This window comes from Diadema setosum, chromosome 11 (genome assembly GCF_964275005.1).
Source record: "Diadema setosum chromosome 11, eeDiaSeto1, whole genome shotgun sequence".
NCBI classification, from domain to species: domain Eukaryota; kingdom Metazoa; phylum Echinodermata; class Echinoidea; order Diadematoida; family Diadematidae; genus Diadema; species Diadema setosum.
In genome coordinates, this window is record NC_092695.1 from 11,058,199 (window position 1) to 11,083,274 (window position 25,076).

The 25,076-nt window shown below is 40.7% G+C and overlaps 1 protein-coding gene across 1 annotated transcript; it reads left to right on the top strand.

Annotated features, from left to right (window-relative positions):
• The first annotated feature begins 687 nt into the window (after positions 1–687).
• On the top strand, positions 688–25,076 carry LOC140235499 (protein SDA1 homolog). Its single transcript, XM_072315523.1, has 17 exons — positions 688–838; positions 6,454–6,558; positions 7,187–7,285; positions 9,718–9,900; positions 10,424–10,524; positions 11,091–11,148; positions 11,879–11,953; positions 12,321–12,422; positions 13,192–13,264; positions 13,883–14,044; positions 15,829–15,964; positions 17,253–17,427; positions 18,506–18,644; positions 20,498–20,694; positions 21,391–21,579; positions 22,428–22,589; positions 23,758–25,076. Exons 1-17 carry the CDS (start codon positions 749–751, stop codon positions 23,806–23,808), a joined length of 2,097 nt encoding a protein of 698 aa, XP_072171624.1. The 5' UTR covers positions 688–748; the 3' UTR covers positions 23,809–25,076.

The following is a 25,076-nucleotide window of genomic DNA, read 5'->3' on the forward strand; positions in this document are numbered from 1 at the left end:
CATTTAATTTTACCCTACTTGATGAGGGGGACTTATTACAGTAATTCATAATACATCGTGTGTAACTAGTGAACCTTTGGAATATTAACAAACTTTACTGCTTTTTTTTTTTTTTTATAAACGAACCTTTGGAGTAATGATTGTTTATATATACATGTACCTTCGGAATACAACTACATACATGTATAGGTCTATACATGTAAATTTAACAGCTAGCCTTCGGAATGAAGCCACAAATGTTCAGATTAACGAACCCTTGTATTTCATCTTCGGATTTGTATAGGAAATTTGTGTTTAAACAAACATCACCCCAAAAAGAAAAAGAAATAAATTGTATTTTGTTCAATGAATGATAATGAAACAGCGTATCCCATACGCTAATCCAAGTTTTCCTTCGGTGAAAGTAATAATAATACATGTACAGATGTACCGGTGTGGTGCCCCATCGCCTCCCACGTATTCGCTCACCGGACTGATCAGTGGCTCACCGCCGCGCCTACCATAGACGACTACGGTTTCACGCCACGTGCGCACGTGCTTATTGAGTGGGACAAAGTGTGCAATGAATGCTTGGATATGTATTGTACATACGTGTAGTGGATCTATGGTGGGTACATGTGGTGTGTATACTCGTGCGTAAGTCATTGCGAAATACTTCACCACTTCGGCACATACGGAATTGTCAAGACTAGTAGTATTACTAGTAGCAGGTAGCAGTTCATACTGAATTGCTGTGTTTGCTTTCAACATGAGTGATAAGAACAGAAATCAACTCCCTGATAATTTGCCTCAGCTGCAAAATGTCATAAAACGAGATCCAGAGTCGTACGTTGAAGAAGTAAGTATCTTTCAGTACTTTTTGTGCGCGACGAGTTAAGGATTACAATTGATTGTGTTGTCCCATCCGTAAACGTTGGTGTGTGTGTAGCCCGACCAGACGCTGTTACGCTATGCGAAAACAGCGTCTGACGAGCGCGGCATGCAGCCTCAAAGTGAGACTAGCACTACAAAACTTAGGAAAATGTATACTTTTCTCCTTTAAACAGAATACTTTACTCACGTTAAATGCATGTTTCTATTACAGAAGAATAGTTCGCCACACTGGGTCCATGGAGACCACTTGCGATAAGTCCGTGGAACAAATAAATGACACTTTCTGGCGCAATTCCTGACCGTCGGTACGTCGCGACGTACCATGTACAGCGACTGGGCTGTGTATAGTTAGGCCTGGCGTGAAAGATTGTGTACCGTGTGGACATGCTGGATATGATGATCAATTTCGGTAAGTTTCATTGCGTACATTTGAATACTGATAGCATCAGATGTAGAGTAAATATTGAAAAGTATACTCGTTGAGTTTGAGGTGACGAAAATGATGTTAAGTATCAAAATTCAAAGCTATCGTAATACGATTACGTCGCTCTCCTAGTGGTTGGTGGTCGCGCGCGTACAGCCCTGTCGCGACGTACCATGTACAGCGACTGGGCTGTGTATAGTTAGTGTGTGTGATGTGTGCATGTAAATATGACTAGATTTTAGTCACAGAGAACTAGAAATTATAGAATCTACATTCAGATTCAGGCAGATATGATCTCCATGTAGTAGTTATGGATGGTTTCTCTATATTACCGGATATCAAATTCAAACTTAATAATGTCGTTTGACATCCATGGGCATGGGGGATGTACAAAATATCCAGCGGCAGCGGCAGCGGCAGCGTGGCAGCGGCAGCGGCAGCGGCAGCGGCAGCGCGGCAGCGGCAGCGTGGAGTATACTCCGAGTGCCGCGGCTAGCACAAGCGAGGGTAGAGTCGATCCACCGCTGGAGCGCTGGATAGAAGAACTGCACGGTCCCTAGCTGGTTGTGGTAGAGTCTGCACACCACAGACCACGCGCTAGCAGGACAGAAGCAGCGATGTGATGGGACGCAGATCGCGTTGAATGCAGCGATGTAACGAGGCGCCGATCGCGTTCAGATCGCGTTGAATGCAGCGATGTAACGAGGCGCCGATCGCGTTCAGATCGCGTTGAATGCAGCGATGTAACGAGGCGCCGGTCGCGTTGAATGTAGCGATGTTAAGATCCCCAGGATGGAGTGTAGCCTGAAGAAAGGGCGAGTCGCGATGAAAAGTAGCGAATGCTGCGAAGTACGAAATCCGGGAAAGTGTAATAATCCGTATTGAGTATTATCCGTATGAAATGCCAGTCCACGGCGCGAGGTATCGTCAGCGCGAGAAGACGTGTGAAGTATACGGACGTAGTATGCGGACGTGAGTGACTCCAACGATTAGGACGCGCTCTCGGGATGAAAGCTAATCGTGAAGTGAGGAAGCGTGGAAAATGAAACAGCGTGGTCGGAGAAAACGTGTCACGGACAGGAGCTTTGAGAGTGGTAATTGGCTGATGGAGATGCGTAGCTCGTCACTAATTGGTAGCTTGTTTCCGTGACACCAAAACAAGAGGTGTGTTTATGAAAATCCGACTACTGTTGGAATGTGAAATACGCGTACCTCGGCACGATGACAAAAGCGAAGAATGTAGTGCGCACCTGTCGTGTGCCGGCGCACAAAGAAAGCTCGCGTGGATATTGACAGAATGCTGGGTTGTCAGACAGCATAATTGACAGCAGCCAGACAGTAAAAATACCGAGATATTGGAAACCGCTACATTTAGCCCCCTTCCAGATCGCTAGTGGAGAAGTCAATGGAGTGAAGACTAAAAACAAGCGATCGATACGAAAAGGTAAACCAAGTAGAGGCTGAAAATATCAGGTATCAAAATACATGTATTGAACGTAATGGGCTGGCCAGTGTACGTGCTTACCGCCAGTGCGTGTCGTGCGTGTTGGCTGCAGGAGTGGTGTTGACTGCTGCAGGAGTGATGTTGACTGCCGCAGTGTCGTCTGCTGCGGTTGTGTAGGCTGCTGCAGTGTCGTCTGCTGCGGTCGTGTAGGTTGCTGCCGCGGGATGGTGAGAGGGACGCTCGGTGTGCTCGCTGTGCTCCTGGCAGGGACAGGCGTAGGCTGTTGCCGCGGTGTGGTGAGCGGAATGCTCGTCGTGGTTGTCTCCCTTTTGGCGTTGATCTCCAGAGTGAGATGCTTGGGATCACGCGTGGAGTTGTGTGGACGAGCGGGAGCGTGGGATGTGGTGTTCCGCTTGCGTTTGCGTCGAAGATTGCGACGCGGGCCAAAGTCGGGGGTGGGCGAACGCTCTCCGAGAGTGGTGACGGGGGGCTTCACCGCCTGTAAGTGCAGGGCAGGCGGGGGCTTCGTCTTGTTGGGGGGTGAAGGAGGGAGGGCGCTGACTTCGGCAGTGGTGACGGTCGAGGAGTGTGTGCCGTAGTCGACAGCCCGGTGTTGTCGATCCGAAGTGGGAGATCGGCGACCAGTTGTGTCGCTGCCAGAGGGGCACGTCGCCGCTGAAGTCTGGCTGGGCTGTTTCCCTGGTGCGTTGGAAATGATTGGTCTCTTTCGCCGAGAGCAGGGTGAGCAGCACTGCCGGGCGGCGTCACCAAACTTCCAATGGAAGTAGCACTCACTGCCAGCGTGTCGGATTTGGGAAGGGGTTCGCTTCCGCGGCGCGGTGCGCGGCCCGCCTCCATGGCCGCGGTTGCCGCCTCTGGACCGCTGACGGGAACGAGGACGGTATTTCCGTTGCGAACGGCGTGATGTTCGCTGAGACCGTCGTTCGTCCATGCGTGCTACCAGTATGAACAGCTGCTCTGTTAGCAGCAGGACCTGCGCCGTGAGGTTCGCTATGACGTCCGCCGGAGGGCTGGTGGTAGCCATTGTATTCGTCGAAGTGAAGGGTGAGGACGTGTAGAATGGGACGTGAAGTTGGCCCTATACGATCACGTCGGGGTCACCAATGTAGGTATTATGGTGCGGGCCTATGATGTAATACCTAACAACTCACCAAATGGCGAACAGGACGACAGGACTGGGGGTACCACCAACAGGAAGGGTAGACGACCGTATGACACTTAGAGTAGTGTAGAAAGCACCAGGGCACCAGTAGAGGTGAACAGTGTCCTTGTAGGTTGTATTGCACTTCCCGAAATAATATGGACTAACTCCGAATGCACTAAGGGTGTCCGAAGACGACAGTGTCCCATAGAAATATGTACAAAATATCCAGCGGCAGCGTGGAGTATACTCCGAGTGCCGCGGCTAGCACAAGCGAGGGTAGAGTCGATCCACCGCTGGAGCGCTGGATAGAAGAACTGCACGGTCCCTAGCTGGTTGTGGTAGAGTCTGCACACCACAGACCACGCGCTAGCAGGACAGAAGCAGCGATGTGATGGGACGCAGATCGCGTTGAATGCAGCGATGTAACGAGGCGCCGATCGCGTTCAGATCGCGTTGAATGCAGCGATGTAACGAGGCGCCGATCGCGTTCAGATCGCGTTGAATGCAGCGATGTAACGAGGCGCCGGTCGCGTTGAATGTAGCGATGTTAAGATCCCCAGGATGGAGTGTAGCCTGAAGAAAGGGCGAGTCGCGATGAAAAGTAGCGAATGCTGCGAAGTACGAAATCCGGGAAAGTGTAATAATCCGTATTGAGTATTATCCGTATGAAATGCCAGTCCACGGCGCGAGGTATCGTCAGCGCGAGAAGACGTGTGAAGTATACGGACGTAGTATGCGGACGTGAGTGACTCCAACGATTAGGACGCGCTCTCGGGATGAAAGCTAATCGTGAAGTGAGGAAGCGTGGAAAATGAAACAGCGTGGTCGGAGAAAACGTGTCACGGACAGGAGCTTTGAGAGTGGTAATTGGCTGATGGAGATGCGTAGCTCGTCACTAATTGGTAGCTTGTTTCCGTGACACCAAAACAAGAGGTGTGTTTATGAAAATCCGACTACTGTTGGAATGTGAAATACGCGTACCTCGGCACGATGACAAAAGCGAAGAATGTAGTGCGCACCTGTCGTGTGCCGGCGCACAAAGAAAGCTCGCGTGGATATTGACAGAATGCTGGGTTGTCAGACAGCATAATTGACAGCAGCCAGACAGTAAAAATACCGAGATATTGGAAACCGCTACAGGGTCATGTCTTTGACTTTGTAGCTCTGGCCCGGCCTCTGAGCTCTGTTAAAAGTGTTACGATTTGCATCATACACGTGTAATTGGTAATGGACATTAAACTGTTACAATAATGAAACCAAAATTTCAAAACTCAAAAGGGTCGCTGCACTTTGTAAATCTATAGTAAGCTGTGTAATTTAGTTTTTAGGGTTAGGGTTGGAGTTGGGTAACATTGCTCTCGGTGTCCTAGGGAAATGCGGACATCGGAGCAGAGGAAGCTCATCGTCATACAACGACGACAATGTACTAACTATATACAGCCCTGTCGCTGTACACAAGTGCTAGACTAGTGCACGGCGTCTGGTCGGGCTAACAATGTACATGTAGGTGTATGATAGTGGGGGGTACATATGGAAGTCTTTCCGAGTTTGATTTTATTTTACGTGTAGCCTGTAGGCTGTAGGTCGTCGTCGTCTTCTTCTTCTTCTTCTTCTTCTTCTTCTTCTTCCGTGAGAGTGACCACAATCAACTTGATTATTCTGTTACTTTCAAGGAGATCTAAGTTGTATGAGTCTTTGAAGGTCTGAAGTAAATTTACAACTGTAGTTGCAGAAATAATCATCATCCCAGTAAGTAAATAACTACATACAATTGTAGGTATTAAACTGGCAAGTCCATAGATGATGATGATAATAATCATAATCTTGACTCTAACGGTTAGTAAAGAATAAAGATTAGAATCTAATTTGCCAGATCGCTGATCTAGACTGAAAAATACAGTGTTCACCATGTGGTAAACAACTTGACAAAGAATTTTTGTAACTATGAAGACTGCTTTCATTTAAACTTTCCTGTTATTGTTTAAAATGGGGACTGTAGACATCATAGTGGAATGCCTTATTAAAGTCTCGTGGAATCTGATGGTTATTGTACATGTATAGTGATATTTGATATGTATTGATATTCTCTGTCAAAACGTTTGTGATGCCTTTTTTTTTTTTTTTAAGTGCACTAGCATGATTGTACACATTCAAGTTTCAAAAAATTGTGCCATATATCAACGCTGCATACTGGCACTGGTCTGACGGTCCCTGACCAGTAAAAAACACTGTCGGACCAGTAACTTTTTCGGGAATGGACCAGTAAAAAATTATGGTAACACTGGGTACCTGCTAGTCTAGCTGGCAGATGGGTTGGACCAGTAGAAAATATAGGTTAGTGTACAGCCCTGCGTATATTTAGGATTTGTCTTGGGTGATGGCTAATTGATGTTTTACTTCATGAACATTTTGATGTAGCAGTATTGATAAACTAGAACTTTGCCTATCTGCTGGCCTATCTGTGAGTCTCGTGACAAAGAGTATGCCTGCAATTGAGTTTAACTCTGTACACTTTTGTTATGTCATCCACTTTTATCTTGAATACAGTTTCTTCAACAGTACCGACACTACCAGTCCACCCTGCAGGTTTTTCAGATGAAGCCATCTGTGTACTCCAAGAGTTTGGATGAGTTGATCATGTTTTTGTGCCAGGTATTGTAATGCAGTACCAGCAGTGTTAGGCATTGCTTTATACTGTTCACACTTTGAAAAGTGTAAGCTGCATGGTCCTACATGCCATCAGTGTCTTTAATATTGTGTGAAAGCCGTTGAATTAATATTACACAGGACTATGATTGTTCAATGCTTTTCCAGAGTGGCAGTCTGAGTGAAGAGATCTATTTATCAGACTCCTCTCAAGTTATCCCATAGACAGTAATGTTACTTGTACTATTTCTGAAATGCATCGTTCATAGATGTTGTGATAATGAATGCCTATTTTCAAGACTTTCTTCATCGAAACACCATTTCTGTATATTCTCAGTCAGCAGAGTTTGACAATTTTTTAATCAAACCCTCGCATTGTTTAGCAATCCTAGTCTACACACAATCAAATTGGAGATTTGGATACTCCACTCTTAGTGTACACTGCTGTAGTAAAAACTCATATTTAACTTGTATCTTGTATATGTGGCTACATAAAAATTAGAAATAGGAGTGTAAAACTGAATTATTCTTGTTCATATTTGATGACTGCTTGTATTACATATGATAAAATGTTGTAGATTATGCCATCAATTTATGAATTCATATCTTTCTTGTAATTCCACACATATTACAGGTCGCACATTGCTATCCCGAACATTTGTCCGAATATCCCCAACAGCTAAAAGACCTCCTCCAAACATACAGCACAGTACTTAATCCAGACATGAGAATGGTGAGTGTACACCTATGTTAGTAGGCAAAGTACAATATATATTCCTGCTATTGTAAAGGAATGTCCATGCCCTTTGTATTTGGGTGTGATAAACATTTAAATCTGCATAAGTCAAAGTCACATTTCATCTTTGCCTTAAAGTTGATTCAATTGCTTTTTCTTTTCTTTTTTTTTTCCCAAATTGCGTGTTGTATGCGAAATATGTACTATTTATATTTCCAAAGTAGAATTTTGCATATACAAGTAAGTCTATTTGTCTTGGTCTTTTTGTGGTCTAAACAGACCAATGCAGAGTTATTTGTATTCTGCCAGTGATAAGGTAGCTGAAATGTAGGTATTATCACATGACAAGCCATCTGCTTTTTTTTCTTTTCCTGTGATATGTTTGCTTAAAGAAGAATTTATGTAAATGACCATAACACCTGCTCTGATGAACACTAGTTTCAAATTGTTAATGTTTGGATATTTTTATGCCTCCGCCACGAAGTGGTGCCGGAGGCATTATGTTTTCGGGTTGTCCGTCCGTCCGTCCGTCCTTCCGTCCGTCCGTAATGAATTTTGTGGACAAGGTAACTATCGAAACCTGTTGAGGTATTCTAATGAAACTTGGCATGTATGTGTATTAGGGAGTGAAGTTGTGCCTATCAACTTTTGGGTGCACATGCTCAAGGTCAAAGGTCAAAAGGTCAAGGTCAAATACATAAAATTTCACTATTTCCACCATATCTATTGAATGCCTTAAGATATTTTCTTGAAACTTAATGTATACATGTATTACCCAATTAAGATTCTCTGGTGAAAGTTTGGGTCATGAGGTCAAAGGTCAAAGGTCAAAAGGTCAGGGTCAAATACATAAAATTTCACTATTTCTACCATATCTATTGAATGCCTGAAGATATTTTCTTGAAACTTAGTGTATACATGTATTACCCAATTAAGATTCGCTGGTGAAAGTTTGGGTCATGAGGTCAAAGGTCAAAAGGTCAGGGTCAAATACATAAAATTTCACTATTTCCACCATATCTATTGAATGCCTGAAGATATTTTCTTGGAACTTAGTGTATACATGTATTACCCAATTAAGATTCTGTGGTGAAAGTTTGGGTCATGAGGTCAAAGGTCAAAAGGTCAAGTAGAAATATTAAAGGGTGTGTACAGTTCTGGTCGAGGTGAAGATTTAGCTTTTAACGTTTTGTGAGATATTCAGAAACCACTCTATGAGATGTCAAAGAGCATGCGGTTCTAAGGGGTATCAAAAGTTTATTCGATGAAAATCGGTTTTGAAATGGTTGAGATATCCAAAAACAAGGTGAAACAAAGAGATACTAATAAAGTTGGGGCATGTCGCCTTTTATTATTAGCACTTTTTTGGATATCTCAGCCATTTGAAAACCAATTTTCATCAAATAAATGCCGAATCCTTCTTATAATCACATGCTCTTTCATATTTCATAAGAGGCTTTTCATTATCTCACTTAGGAATGTTCAAAACATGAATCCCTACCTCAACCAGTACTGTACAGTCCCTTTAAAACTTCTTTTTTTTCTCTGTACCTTGGAAAATTGTTCAAGGTATCTTCATGGAACGTAGTATATACATATACTGACTGGAAGTGATTATCTAGAGAATGTAGGGTTCATGGGGTCAAAGGTCAGGGGTCAAAGGTCAAGTGCAAGACTTCAAAATTTTACTATTACCCTCATATTTATGCAATGCCAGCAGGGTTATTTTTTTACACTTGGTGTATGCGTATGTAACCTAATAGAAATTCTCTGGAAAGTTTTTTTTTTTCTCTCTTTTTGCCTCAAAGGTCAAAAGGTCAAAGATCAATTGAAAGTGCTGAACTAACTTTTTCCTCCATACCCCGATCTCGGAAGTGGCTCAAGTTACCTTGAAACTTAGTACATATTATGCATGTTCTACCTGAAAGTAATTATCTCATGAATTTTAGGGTCAAGGGCCAGATGAAAATGGTAACAATTTACTATTCAATTCAGAAATTGCACTTTTTCTCCACACCTGTACCTTGAAAATTACTCAATGCCTAAATGTATGAATGGTTCAAAGTCAAGTTAAAGTCCTTAAATCCCTAGATACATGCTCTCCTATTCATCCAATTAAACCTATGTCAAGGAAGGTGAACATTCAACACATTTGTGACAAACTTGTCATTCCAATATTTTGCCAATTTTGTGAAAATGTAATCACACAGTGTCCACATGTACTATCTAGACCTATTGGGAAAATCATGCATTATGGCGGAGGCATACCAGTCGCCAAAGCGACATTTCTAGTTCTGTCTGAAATTGTTTGGTCTTGGAAAATAAGGTTTTTGAAGATACCAAGACTTTCTTCTTCATTTACAGTGAACCTCTATTTTGTCCACATGTATGTGATGTCATGATATCTTGTTTCTTTGTTTAACCCGTAGACACTGTGCAAAGGACTCATATTGCTCAGGAATAGAGGCTTAGTCTCCCCCACCAGTCTCTTGAGTTTATTCTTTGAGCTATTCCGCTGCCAGGACAAAGTCTTGCGCAAGACTCTGTACCAACACATTGTGAATGACATCAAACGCACTAATGCAAAGCGCAAGGACAACAAGTTGAATACAGTGAGTCCCAAGTTTTCTCTTTGTCTCAGGAAATTGCTGTGCGCATCAAGCAACGTCAGCGTGTACTCTTCACATTGATGTTGTATTACATCTGTACATTTTGGTTTAGATCAATTGTGAACTAATAAATATATTCTTTTCGCTTACTCTTTTTATCCATTATGTTTACCTTTACCAAATGGCTTGTTTTTGTGTGTGTGTGTGTGTTTTTGTGTGTGTTTTTTTTTTTATGCAGCTTTACTGAAAGGGGAGAGGAAAGCTTGTAAGCAATATCACATATTATGGCAATAGACTTTAATATGCAGAGTAAAATGTCAGTTGTCGAAAGCGCTAGTGATTGTCACATCAGTACAACAGACAAATCAATGGATGAAGAATGGATGAAGGCTTGCATTGCAAGTAAAATGAAACTGAATGTAATGCAGAGTTTTGAAGAAGAAACTTTCATGTACATTTAGGGAAAAACCATATGCCAGAGTATGCAGGTATGTGTTTTGACATAATCTTTGCTTTGTCTTGACAGACTTTACAAAGCTTCATGTACACCATGCTGAGGGACAGCAATACTGTGGCAGCCAAAATGTCCCTTGATGTCATGATTGAACTGTACAAGAAGAACATATGGTGAGAATTGTGACACATTGGTGTTCTCCGTAGAACTGTTATTTCTCATACATGATGTTCAGTAAGACCAAGTGAATGGTAAATGTCCTCTGGTGAATGTGATTGTAAAGATAGGATTGTGTTCAAGCAGGCACACTTTCCACAATTAATATGAGTTTCCAAATACCACTTTTCAAGTACGTGTAGTACACAATCATACATACAGCTGTATGTAGTAACTGGTTCAAGTATCAAAATTGTATGTTTCAGTGCTGTAGTTATTAAGAATAAAAAGTGTAAAAAGTGTTCGTTATAAATGTACATATTGAAGCATTGACTAGTCTGGATTAGTCACTCACTATTGGGGAGGAGTACCATGTATTGCTGATATTGAATAAAGATATGTGTAGATAGATTATGGCGTTTGCTCAGATTGCACTACATGTATATCTTCATAGTTATTTTCAGGATAGAGGCTTGTTTTTCAATCACCTTCAAGACTTGTCAGTAGTTCCTACTGTGCCCTCATTTCTTCATCAAATTTCCCAAAATTTCCAAGTTGTATTTGTGTTTTGCACCCTAATCAGGAACGATGCCAAGACAGTGAATGTCATAGTGACAGCATGCTTCTCCAAAGTGACAAAGGTAGTGCTCATAATGTTATATAATTCCCTCATTATACTTTGCTGAAAATATCACTGTATGGGATTGCACATAGATATGCACTGTGTATAATATAGGATGTAAGGATTGTGTTTATGTAGTATAGATGTGCAGACTTAGAATTCCTGATGAAATGAGTATCATTTTTGGTGTACATATATACAAAATGACTGCTTTTTCTCAACTTTATTTTTTTTTTAAAGTGAAAGAGAAATGTAATGCATAGCAGCTACATCAAATTATTTAATTATCAAATGAAAAAGTGATTATGAAATAAAAAATCGAGGTGACAGGTGTTGCCATGCAGATTGCTGTGAAATGATAATATATAATAGTATATGATAATTTGTTATAATGATTTATTTTGAATTGAGATTGGAGGCTATGCAGATATTTTTTTTTCACTTAAGTATGAAATAGTTGTTTAATCACAGAAAAAAAAAAAATCCCATTAGATTTTTCAGACTTACTGACATGCCTTTGGCTTGCAAAGATTGCCTGTCAGGTTATTGATATATAAAGGTTGATTTGAGGGAAATATTGAAGCTATGAATTGATATTGAATTAGATTGTACATTCCTTTTTTTTCTTATGTCATGTAAAAGATCAGTATGCAATATTATAAATAATTTAGGATGCTGCCTGAATATATCTCAGAGCTGATAAGCTGTTTTTTTTTTTTTTTTCTTCATTTTGCTCTTGCCTCTCACAGATAATGGTCACAGCACTGCAGTTCTTTCTTGGGACAGATGAAGATGAGGAAAATGACAGTGACAGTGAATCTGAGGTACATGCCTGCTCTTGACATCAATTCACTGCTTTCTTATCAAGCACTTCATGGTAGAATGTCACAAAGAGCACAGTGTCTTTAATAGACCCACCAATTTCTGATCTCTGTAGCTGAAACAAAGTGGCTAACCTTATCAATAGTCCAAGGACTAACCAAGACCACAATTTGATAGGGTTTGCATGGCAGTTTGCAGATCTGAACAACAACAAGAAACATTTCAAATAAAAAAGACACATAATTAACTCTGTTTTCATAAAGCATTATGCACATGGACTATGAAATCCGTGAGTGTTGTCATACTCATATTTAAAGTGCTATGTCAGATGACCAACTTTGTCTCTCGTCGTTGTATTGGCCACTGCAGGATGAAGGCCCATCAGCCAAGCAACTCTTGATTGCTGAGAAAGTCAACAAGAAGTCCCGGAAGAGGAAGAAGAAAACGCAGAGGGCATTGCAGGTTCTGCGAGTGAGTATACCTATGAACTACCAGTTTTTATTATTGTACAGTTTGAAATAACGTAACAATTGTAGTGAGGTATTGTTGTATCAATAGTCTAAATTTATATGTCCCCCATTTATAACTCTGTAAAAGTACCCAGACATACTGCAGTTTACAGAAAACAGCTGCCACAAAAAAAAAGGTATTTGTATGAATCACTGGAAAAACGAGATGTGTTTTGAGTACATAATAGCACAATGGTTTCTAGCATATACATGTAGTGTATATTTCAGATTCTGATAATGATGGATACTGTGGAAGAGGTTGAAAAATTAAATTCAAACTTGTGTAGGAACACAACTTACCCAGCCATGATTTTCTGTGGCAGCATATGGTGGTGGTTATGGAATTGAATGTACAGTAAATATTGTTATAAAATGAAGATAGAAATGATGAAAAAAAGAAATTAGAAATTCTTTGTATAAACACTCGCTTATGGAGATTCGTGTCTTGAAAATTTTGGGACATGAGACAAGCTACTTCATACACCTGAACATATTCAATGCATTTAAATACTTCAAATTCTTTTTGTTTGCTTTTCTTGATACCATCAGGCCTGCTTTGGGCAAGCTGTCTTGTCAGAAACAACATCTGTTATTATTTTTCGCATATGATGTGAATATGCTTGTAAACCAAGCAGTAGTATTTTACTTTTGGAGTAGTCATTCTTCACAAACATTCTGCATGTGATCATATACAGAGTATGTTCATCAGTTGCATGCTTTTGCTCCTCCAGAAACACAAAAAGAAGAGGAAGAAGAAGGATGCCTTCAACTTCTCTGCCCTTCATCTCGTGCACGATGCTCAAGGTAATCCAAACTGCAGCTTTTCATCTTGAGCTCTCTGTGTCCCCTTACATGGCATATTACCGTGTGCCTTGAAGTAGTTCACTGAACTCCATTATAACCAACATGGTTATAATGAAATTGTGGTTACAAAGTAAAAATTCAGGCCCCAACTTTGTCTGCTTGTTGTTATTTATTGCTTACATTTGTTAATTTATACTAAAATTTCGATTTAACGAAAGAAAACTGCCGGTTCCGAGGACTTTGTTTTAAGGGGAGTCCACTGTATACTATATATTGATGGTCTATTTTATGTAATGATATCAATGCAGACATCATCCTGTTATTAGTCTTTGGTCTGTGTGGTATGTTTAGGTGTATTAAAAGGCTTTGATTATTACAGAAATGCTGTACATTCATATTTGTATTATAATTGTAATGCTTCAGGCATATATTTGATATTTGGGACTCTCTATGTGTATCCTTTGCTTAATTCTACCTCAGCCTGTACTGGAAGATACTGTAACACTGATGCATCACTACTGTTAAAAGAAAATTTCCACATTTTTTTCACATGGAAAGATTCTACCAAAGAAGACTCTACTGTTACTTCACTGGAGAAATTTTCTTACTATTTCACAGATTTTGCGCAGCGACTGTTCAAGCAGCTTGAGAAGACCACAGAGAGGTTTGAGGTGAAGCTGATGATGATCAACCTCATCTCCAGGCTGGTCGGCATCCACCATCTGTTCCTCTTTAACTTCTACCCCTTTCTCCAGAGGTTCATGCAGCCTCATCAGCGAGGTAGGCCATCCACACCTGTGCCTATGTGTCTGCAAGTTCCATTTACTGTAAAACCAGAAATTTTCGCCTGCATGAAATTTTCGTGAGGAGCCAAGATCCGCAAAATTAAAATGCATATAAAAGTTCTTGTTTATACACTTATGCATTGAATACCAGTGGCAATATGTGAAAATTTCATTCCTAATTATACCCCCACCAAACGAAGTTTGAAGGGGGTATATAGGAATCAGCGGACGGGCGGGCGGGCGGTCGGGCGGGCGGTCGGGCGGTCGGTCGGGCGGTCGGTCGGGCGGTCGGTCCGTTGCAAATCTTGCGTCGCGAACTACTTCCTCAGTTTTCAACCAATTCCCATAAAACTTGGCACAGATGTGTGTCTTGGGTTGTAGATGTGCAAGACGTATTTTTTGACAGTACCCAAAAGTACGTTGCCATGGTAACGGCATATTATGTGCAAAAATGGGTACAAATCTTGCGTCGCGAACTCCTCCCACAGTTTTTGATCAATTTTTATGAAATTAGGTACAGATGTTCATCTGAATATGTTAATGTGCAAGACACATATTTCCGCAGTGGCAAAAAGTGCGTTGCCATGGTAACGGCATGTTATTGGTAAAATATAGGGCAAAATGCTTCATGGCAAAACTGCTTCATCAGTGTTCTTCCAATTCTCATGGAATTCATATGGAATGTTTGTCTTAGGATATAGGTCAGCATGACACATTTCTTGACAGTGACAAAAAGTATGTTGCCATGGTAACAGCTCACATATTATGAGCCAAAATGATGGAAAATTTTGTGTTGCAAACTACTTCCTCAGTTTTTGCCCAATTTCCATGAAACTTGGTACAGATGTGTGCCTTTGGTTGTAGATGTGCAAGACGCATTTTTCGACAGTACCCGAAAGTACGTTGCCATGGTAACGGCATATTAATGGCAGAAGATCAAGGAAAGATCTTGCGGATTTAACTACTTCCTCAGTTTTTTGACCAAAGCTTATGAAATGCTGTTTTGACCAAAGCTTATGAAATGTTGTTTGGCGGGGGTATAACCAGTCGCTGTAGCGACATTTCTAGTTTTTAGTGTACTTTCAGGGTGGCAGATGGTTAATTTTTTGTGGATTCTTCCCGCATCATAACAGTTCAGACAGCAGTAGCTCCTGTGGAGTATCTCTTCGGAGTTTGGAGAATAGTGCTTTTGTAAAGTGTGTACCTGTAGTCATAAGTTAACCCTTTGTTTATGGCAACTTGATGTGTCCTATACATCATCAATGGGGTTTTCTGAATGTAGCAGGGAAGAGCTTAGGCATACAAAATTGTAAGGCCCATGGTATGGTAGTTCGTGTTTGCATGTGCCTGATATGCAAAAAAAAAACCTCAAAACAAAAACAAAACAAAAAAACCACAACAACAACAACAACAACAACAAGTATTTCAGGCTTGTATTGAGATTGCGATACTTCCACTGCATAGAGTAATATTTTGAAGATGGGCAGATAAGAGCAGACCACCTGAAATATCGAGGGATACGTCATGCTCCTCCTAACCATCCTTTTCAGAGCATTCTGCCAGAATACTCTACCCTTTCTATCCAACTCCTTCTCTCAAATTTAGTTCTGCCTTGAACTAGATTTTGATCCAAAGATTACCCTCATTCTCAACTTTACTCTCATTTATCCTCTTCCAAATCCAGAAGTCTTTTTTTATGACAACTACACGGGATGAAAAATAGAAAAGAATGAAAGAGAACTGTTTCCATTTGTTCTATTTCTGATTATATTTATTCAGAGGTTACAAAGATTCTGCTGTTTGCTGCGCAAGCAACCCACGACCTTGTCCCACCAGACATCATTTCATCAGTTCTCAGGACTCTGGTAAACAACTTTGTGACTGAGAGAAACTCTAGTGAAGTCATGGCAGTCGGGTAAGGGTCATTTTCTTTTATTGTCAATCTCCGTATTGCTTATGTGTTGGATTGCTAATTTTCCTTGTTTTGTAACCGCGCATGATATGGGACAAGTGATGGTTAGCAATGTGTACTAACAGGCTTTTCTTGTGTGACAGTACAAGAAAAAGCACTGATTATTAATGTCATCTTACGTTGTATGTTCACTTCTTAGTATATTTTGAAGACAGATCATGCTGAGGACTGTCAATTACATTGCTGGAAGTACTATTATCAGTGCCCCAGCAGCAGTTTCAGTGAACTGTGTATTATAACCTGGACTTGCACAAACAAACACACAAACAAATGAGATCATTGTTTGGCAAGATGTGGAAAATACCTGCTGCTTTGAGTTCCAACAATGAACACTTACTGATACATTTTGTCAAATGTTTGACTCCTGTATATGAGGGCAAATATGAGGGGTCGTATTCATTAGTGATAATAGTCTTTTCTTTTGTGTTCCGTCATTTATATCCATCTGTTACTTTCTTCATTGCGTTCTTAACATGGGCATGGATATGTCTTATTGAATTTGAATTCTTATGTGATGTACATGGAATGAAGACAGTGGAGTAACTCTTATTTCCATGTTGTGGTACCAAATTGCTGTAATTTCTTTTGTTCGGTGCTCTACCGACTGAGCTATTGAAAGCCCTAGTTCAGTGTTCTTCCCAGAAAGCCTAAATTCTCAATACTCGGATGATCAGAAGCTATAGCAGTGTGTTTGTGTGTGAGAAACACGCACACACTTAAACCTGGCATAAACCTGAAGGATAGTTCAACTTGGGGATAAATGCGAGGGATCACCGAAGTGATGCAGCTTTTTGAGTATGTAACAAATGCAGACAGAATAAAACTGACCAGAAAGAATATAATTTATTAGTGGAAAAATGAGCAAAGAAAATGGGATTCCATCGAGATTCGAACCCGAGACCTCCGGACTGGGCTATAGAAAGCCCTAGTTCAGTGTTTGTCCCAGAAACCCTAAATTCTCAATGCTCGGATGGTCTTTTGTTCTTGTGATCTTTTGAGTGGACAGATTTCAACTTCATCAGTCACATTTGTAAAGGTTACTAATTTTGAATCTAGTTTCCATTTTTCTCAGCAAGGCAAAATAATAATTTACCCTAGACCTTAATTTTTGTGTTTAAATGATGGGAATTATAGAAGGAAACGTGCGAGTGAAGAGAAACTGAAGAGGAGTGGAGGGTATTGTGGCATGAGGGATGTATTACTGTAAGTGTTTTCTTCTGTTTGTTGGCAGGCTGAACGCAGTGCGAGAGATCTGCATCCGGTGCCCGCTGGCCATCAGCCCAGACCTGCTTCAGGACCTGGCCCAGTATAAGACCTACCGTAACAAGGCCGTCATGGCCGCTTCGCGCTCCCTCATCCAGCTCTTCCGAAACATCAACCCGGAGCTGCTTCATAGGAAGGACAGGGTGAGAACCAAGGATGAGGAACAGGGCCCCTGTGACACATTGTTGCCATTTTCTAGAAAATAATGCATTCACCCCTCTTCTCCCTGCTGGTACACAATCCTGCACGTAATACGAGGGGAATGCAATTCCATAGAACCACAGCTCAGATCTCTGATATGGGAAATAATAGAAAATAATGCTGGCTCAATTTTTGATATCAGAAATGTTTTTTTTTTTAAGTTTTAGAGCACTGCAATTATAAATGAATCCAAAGCAATGCTTCTACATTATTTGACATCAACTTATATGTGATAATGTTATTTTGCAAAAATGAGAGCCATTTTCTGCTCTCCAGAAAATTAATGATTTTTTCAGATACAAGGTCTTGTCACCCAAGGGATAATATGCTTTCAGTCAATGTTCTCTTGATCAGGACAATGTATTCTGCAAGCAAACAGTAGAAAGATGTCTAGATGAGTAGTTCCTGCAAGTACAGAAGAAATGTTCAGAATAAGCTATTAAATGAGATTACATAAATCAAAGTAAAATGCTCCTCGATGACCATCACCCATCAAACTCACTTTGTGTTCATAGAATTTCACAATGTGGATGAGGCTAGATAAAAAGATGTAGTATTTCAGAACTTTTTTTCAACGTACACGTCGGACTATTCATGAATCCCCATTTATGTAGACATTGGCCTGTTATTGCAAAGAGGGTACAGATTCTGTTCAGGGCATGCCATTGCTTCAGAGGGAACTTGAAGCCCTTTGGCTTTGGTGATTGTGTTGCAGATAAATATATTGCTTTTCATGCATCAAGATTAGTAGAGGCAACCTGCTTTTTTTTTTCTGGCTGCAATAAGAAGTACAAGTCATTCATTACATCATCAGTATCTTATTAATCTGTTGAAGATCAGTCCTAAGTATTTTCGGACCGGTGTCTATGGGAAATGTGTGTTATAGCAAAGTCAGCCCATCCCAGCAAATCATTACCTATGCAAAGATGTAAAGAACTTGAAAGAATTCCCATTAATCAGATTCTGCCTTCATTTTGCACCAAATACTAAGTTATTTCATCATGATCCTATCTTGTGCAGGGCAAACCCACAGAGCAGTCTACAGATGTCAGAGCTAAGGACTATGGAGAGCTGGTTGCACCTGACTTCATTTCAGGGGCCGAAGTCTTGCAAAATCCTGGAGAAGGGGAACAAGAGGAAGCTGACCAGAAAAAGAAAGGTACAAAGAAATATGGCTCTAAAGTGTGAGACTACCAAAGTTAACAAAGTTGGTGATATGGGTCCTTGTCTAATGGTTGGCTTCAACCCGCCGCACACTATACAACCTGAGGTCATTCGACTTCCCGACTGTCAGTTTGATGTCACCAAACACCCAAGTCTTGGGTCGTAGGACTAGGTCACACAACCTGATCGGAAGGCTTTAGCATGTTGAATTTTCTTTTAATAGTGGTCGTGCGTTTATAGCTAGCTAACTTGCTAGCTGCACGTGCGCTGTGTGCTAAGGCACATGGGAGGCAGGTTGCAGGTCCTCAGGTCAAGTCGTATAGTGTGCGTTGCCCATTCACACGACCTGGTCTCATTGTCTGAAGGTTGTACGACCTCAGGTCGTGTAGTGTGCAGCAGGCTTTAGAGCTATCATGTGAACAGTCTTTATCTTGCCCAAAATATTCAATGTTTACTGATATCACTATCCATAATGCTCGTTGTTGTGTATTGTCAGACTGTAATGTGGTTTGCATTGTGACAGGTGAACATTCAATAATTCGCAACAGCTTGTCATGTCAAACACTGTTTGATGTACATGTACCAGTGTGATTATTTAACAGGAAAGATTCTGTCATTATTTTTTCAAAAGCCCCCAGAAGTATTTCACATGGGATGAGCATACACACAGAATCATTGCAGAAGAGTGTTGTTGCAAGACCTCCTACAATTGGTAATGTTTTGGACAGGATACTTGCGGGAATCGGCTGTTTTCCTCTCTGCATGGGACAGGGATATGTGACCCGCTACAACAAAATGATCCTAAAGTCGGGAGAGATCGATTATTTGAAAATTGCATGGTATAATTCCCTTATCTTTCTGCTTTAAATTGATATATAACACATTTTATAAAAATAATTGGCTGCGGAGATATCGATGTTCAAAAGAGAGCATGCCGAGACGTATGGAAAATCACTGTTTCGAGAAAAGCGCCCTAAAAGTCTTCCTTTCGACGCAATCGCGATCAACACACGCAAGTCAGTTTTCACCTCTGGACAATAGAAGGTAAGCCCTAGCAACCCCCAAAGAGTTCATTCAAGCACATCAGCGTCAGCGGTCTCCTCACCAACCAATCAGTGACCAGGATGTGAGAAGTGGCTGAGCATAGCGCACCCCGCCCGCACGCACCAGTCGACTGGGCAGTGTGCGAGCTTCACGCTTCGGTTAGCAGCAAGCAGCAAACTGACCAATGAGATCACTCTGGTCGTTGTCAGGGGCGGAACCTATCTGTGGCGCTCAATCCAAATTTTCGAACCAGTCCCTGCTTCGTTGAAACGCCAAAAAACATGGCTCAGAAAAACGCTATTTTTTGGTCTTTCCTTTCATCATTTTGCTTCAAAATTTCGACAGATGATAGAAGACATGTTAGACTCCAATAATATATCAAAATCAGAAAATCGTAAGTTTTGACCAATTTTAATGCTCTGACTTCAAACTCGATTTTCACGGCTTCGACCGTGCGCGACTTTAGGACCTTTTTGTTGTAGCGGGTCACATATATCTAGAGAATGAAAAAATGTGAAGTGTATTCGTATCTCATATACTGCCTGTGAGATAGACAGGTATATGAATTTGGCTGTCACTACTTCTAGTAGAAAACAACATTATCATGTCCAATTTTAGTTTGTATGTCTTGTAGAAACCTTGAAGGGTAGATATAGGAGGCAAGTGCTGTATATGGATGAATCAACTGTTTCTCCTGTTTTTTATTGCACCATTGAAAGTGCTAATCATGCTTGCATGCTATGCCTCATTTTCTATGTTCAACTTTTGAAATTCTGTATGTGTGTTTGTGTAATGTGCCTGCAGATGGATGGGAGACAGCCAGCAACTCTGACGATGACGACAGCGATGGGAGTTGGCACGATGTGGTGCACTCGTCGGACGACGAGGTCATCGAGAGGGAGGGGACGGAGAATCCAGCCGCCAGCCTGACTGCCGAGGAGAGACTCCAGAGGGCAGCAGCCATCAGCCAGACGAGGATTCTGACACAAGAAGACTTCCAGGTATGGCACCTCTCATGGACTTAATCGCTTGGAAATATGGGCAGTGGATGGATTGATTGACCATCCTGACATAAACCATGGGATAGCCCACCTTCCGGTCTATGAAGCCAGAGTCATATACATATACCAATACTCTGGTGTTGACATGCATCGTTGTTGACTGTGAAGTGGTCAGTGTGTAATAATAATTACTAGTTGCTTTTGGTGTAGTATGTATGAATGGCGTGCACTGATAGATCTGTGAGATTTAAAGATATTCTAGGCTCATTAAGTGGAGGGTAATGATAAATGTGATGACTGTTTCTCTGTGGTCTATTTCTAAGGCGACAGTTGTGCTTCCATTATGTCTCTTTTTATGTTGTTGGTCAGTGCTTACTGAACATGTTTAAGTATCTTCCATTTCTGCATACATTCTTCCTTCCTATACTTCCCTTCTGTTCTTCCATTTTTCCCTTCTCTTTTTTCTGTCCTTTATTTCCTTTTCTTCATCCCTTGCCCCTACTTTCTTCCCTTCTTCCATTTCATTCCTCTTTTCTTCCCCTTCTGTATTCCAACCCATATGTCAGAACAAACTTCAGCGGAAAATGGTGAAGAGATAGATGACTCATCATCTGATTACATGCCATAAGGAATATATGAATGGAGATATTCATCTACTTTTTTAAAGAAAAGATTGACAAATGAAATTCTTCACAGGCCATTCGGACAGAACAGATGAGGAAGGAGGTGGCGTTTTCCAACAAGGTCAAGTCCGGTCGAAAACGGAAACATGTCGAGATCAGCATGGAGGACAGAGAAGGCGGGGAATTGCTGCCGCTGAGGAAGATCGAGTCGATCCAGTCTAAACCCAGACATGACAAGGAGACCAGAATGGCATCCATTATGGTAACCAATATTCTTGCTCTCTTATATCACTGTAGGGGGCAACAAAACCTAGTATCTCAAAAATGTCAAATGCTCAGGAAAAAAATAAAAAATAAAAAATGGCAGCCATAGCAAGTGGGATTGCCTTTCCTTTGTCATACATGTACCATAAATATTGTCTTCATATTTTTGGTAAGACAACTAGGACATGGCCAGGACATCGCTTTAAAAAGTGATTATCAGACAGTTGGTCAAAAAAAAAGTGATTATCAGACAATTTGTCAAAAAAAGTGATTTTCACCAACATTTGAAATACATTATGGTAACCAATATTCTTGGTTGTCACCTTATTGACCATATATGTTTTAATAGCCCACTCCAGTTTAGCCAAGTTTATATCATCGTGAAATGTATTGGAGAGGGGAGAGTGATGCTGAGAATTTTTTTTTTTTAACCCGAGAATAAAATTTCTTAGTGTAAAACAAAAACCATAACTTTTGGTAACATTGTCATGAATTCATATAAATTTGATGGAGTGAGTGGATGACAATTTGTGTTTTATGCTAAGTTTTCTGTGCATTCCCTTATGCTTTTGCAAGCTGTACAGGGTGAAAGCCTCAGCAAAACTTACCGCTGTTTGCAATTTGTATGAAGTTTGCCAAAATGAGAGAAAATGAGAAGCTATTTCACACAAGCAGAGTAATGTTTCAGGAACATGCTTGTAAAATGGCTAGACTTGAGCATGTGTAATGCCATGTTTGTTTTTCCTTCTTCTTTTTTTTTTTTTTTTTGTCATTTTGTCCGTCTGTCCTGTTTGGACATCATTTTTGCTTTATCCTCTTAATGTTTTCTTTTCATGTTTTCTCCAGGCTGGCAGAGAAGGGCGAGAAAAGTTTGGCCCCAAGAAGCAGAAGATGAACCCCCATGCTAGCACCACCAACAAGCAGAAAAAGAAGAACAAGCCCTACATGATGATGAAGCAGAAATTCAACATCAAGTCCAAGCACAAACGATCGTTCAAAGAAAAACAGGTATGTTTGTAGCATCAGAAATTTAGAAAAAAGATGAATGTGCAGAGAGAAACATGTACTGTATACGCTGAATATTTTGCGAGGTTTTTATTTTTGCAAATTTCGCGAGTCAGCTGCTATTAGCAAAATTAAAAACACGCGAAATATTGACTTTAATACCAATATAAATGTGACGTACACGTATACATTTCTCCGTTCAGTACAGGACTCCACGATCGCGAATTTAACCACTCGCGAAATTGTCGGAAAGTCCTGATTCGTGAAAATTTAGACTTGCGAAATATATGACGTATACATTATCTTGAGGGAAAAGGACATGGGGAATTATTCCATGATTAACACATTTTGAGCATCTCTTCATTTTACCTCTTTTTTTTTTCTTTTTTTTTTTTGCATGACTGGCAATTGCCGACTGAAACAATTTCCACTTAATAGTGCTAATGTACCATGTGGCAAAGTGAGGTAAACATGCCAGAACAGAGCAGAGCAATTAGCATTATCATTGTTGCCCGACATGTTGCAGACAGCATCATATAAGTCAATGACTCGAAGAATTGATGTTGAAGACTTGATGCATTGAAGAATTAAAGAATAGAAGATGTGGGGAATCCTTTGTATTGCAGTGTTCTGTGTCTGTGTCTACCTGAGTGTACTATTAAGGCACAAGTGTGGGATGCCCTTCAAAACAAAATTTTCTCTTCGTTCAGTCTACTTGTATGCATCTTTCTCAATCAACCTAAAAAAAAGACTTGTTTGTACCAAGTATGTATTTTCATCTTTAATCCATCTATCTAGTCATCTACAGTACCTCCATTTATTTACTTATGTATCCTGAAACAAATAGGTTTATGAAGTACTCTATCAACCCACAGTAAGAACTCGTTTGTACCACTATGAATTTATCTTTCATCCAGCTATCTAGTCGGCTACAATAGCTCCATTTATTCACTGTCTGTCCTGAAATTTATCCAGAAATAGGTTTATGGATTACTTAGTCCATTTTTCTATCCATATGTCTATTCCATTTTTTTTTTTATTGTTCATATGTATGTAACAGACACTAAAAATGGTTTAACAATCTGATCTATAGACATGTTTTCACATTTGTTCATTATTCTGTACCATGCATTTTTCATAACACCTTTAACTATACCTATCTTCGTTCTAGATTGCACTGAGAGACTCACTACTGAAGAGAGCAAAGAAACTCAAACACTGAAGACATGGCATGACCACAAACCTGCTAACTAACGATGTGCAGTCCTCATCCATTCTGGGATCACAAGCTTTGACAGAAGGGACTAATGATCATTCATTGTGTCATCTTCAGACTCCTCAGGGAAGGAGAGGTGTGTCCTTGGTCTCCAGCCCGGAGTATAGCCAGAGGCCACCACCGTGCAGTGTCCAAACTCGGACTGGACTTTGCCAGGACAATACATGCCCTGGAAATATAAAACACTATGAGCAGGAATTCAAATCAGGTCGTTCAAAGCAGCTAGAGCTGTGCATTGGGATTTGTTTATTTATTCATCTGATTATTTTTGCAATATTCTTGCTCAGCAACTTTGCCCAGTTGTATGACCAGATGACCAGTGTAAAGGACGGCATGGGAGCATGGACCAGGGTATGAACCAGGCAGACATTTTTAATGATTATCCATGCGCTAATCCATAGCTCATCTTCCTACAAAGTTATAGCTGACTGCACACAGCCCAGTAACACAATCAGAATAGGGAGATTTTTGGCAGGATTGATGTTACAATGGACAGACAGGAGTAGTACCCTTGCGGTAATGTGAAGACAGGACTATGCCAGAAAAGACCAAAGTGACTTCACATGGCATTGACACCATGACATGAGGTCACACACTTCTGTTGAGCCACCCACAAGCTGTCACAGTGAGGAATGGACTAGGGGTAGGGCAGGCAGGGATTATCTCCAGGGTTTTGTCCATATCGACAGGGATAAATATGCAATAATATCCCATAACAAAGGGTATACAGATTCATTTTCCAATGTCCTATGAAGTAAAAAACAAACAAACAAACAAACAACAACAACATTCCAAGCCCCTTTAAAATTTCGAATGTCAACTTGAAGACTGTTGGAATTGAGATACGTACATTGTTAGATCCCCTCGTCGTCACGCTTTGGCAGTTTTAACTTTTTAACTTTTTTTTTTTTCAATTTGAAGGACTCTTTTTTTTTTCCAATGCAGAACTGAACAGATGAGGAAGTGAAAACAAATTGGAAATCAGTGCATGATGCAGCTGTACTGCCCAACCTGTCAGGGTTTTGATGCAGAAATATAGATATGTCACAATTTTTAAATTTCATGTATGGTGCAGTTCAGTATGTACTGATGCACTGTGAGGGCATAAAGTATTTATGCTCCATTTTAATTGGATGTACTGTAATGTCCTACATTGTGTAGATGCCAGAAATGGAGCAGTATAAGTCACTTTATTAAAAGCAAAGTCTATTAAA

Bases quoted from the DNA above. Each gene is read 5' to 3' on its own strand.
- LOC140235499 (XM_072315523.1), top strand. From the start codon at position 749: ATGAGTGATAAGAACAGAAATCAACTCCCTGATAATTTGCCTCAGCTG. The intron at 12,423-13,191 runs GTGAGTATACCT...TTGCTCCTCCAG, and splicing joins GGGCATTGCAGGTTCTGCGA to AAACACAAAAAGAAGAGGAA. The intron at 21,580-22,427 runs GTAACCAATATT...TGTTTTCTCCAG, and splicing joins CCAGAATGGCATCCATTATG to GCTGGCAGAGAAGGGCGAGA.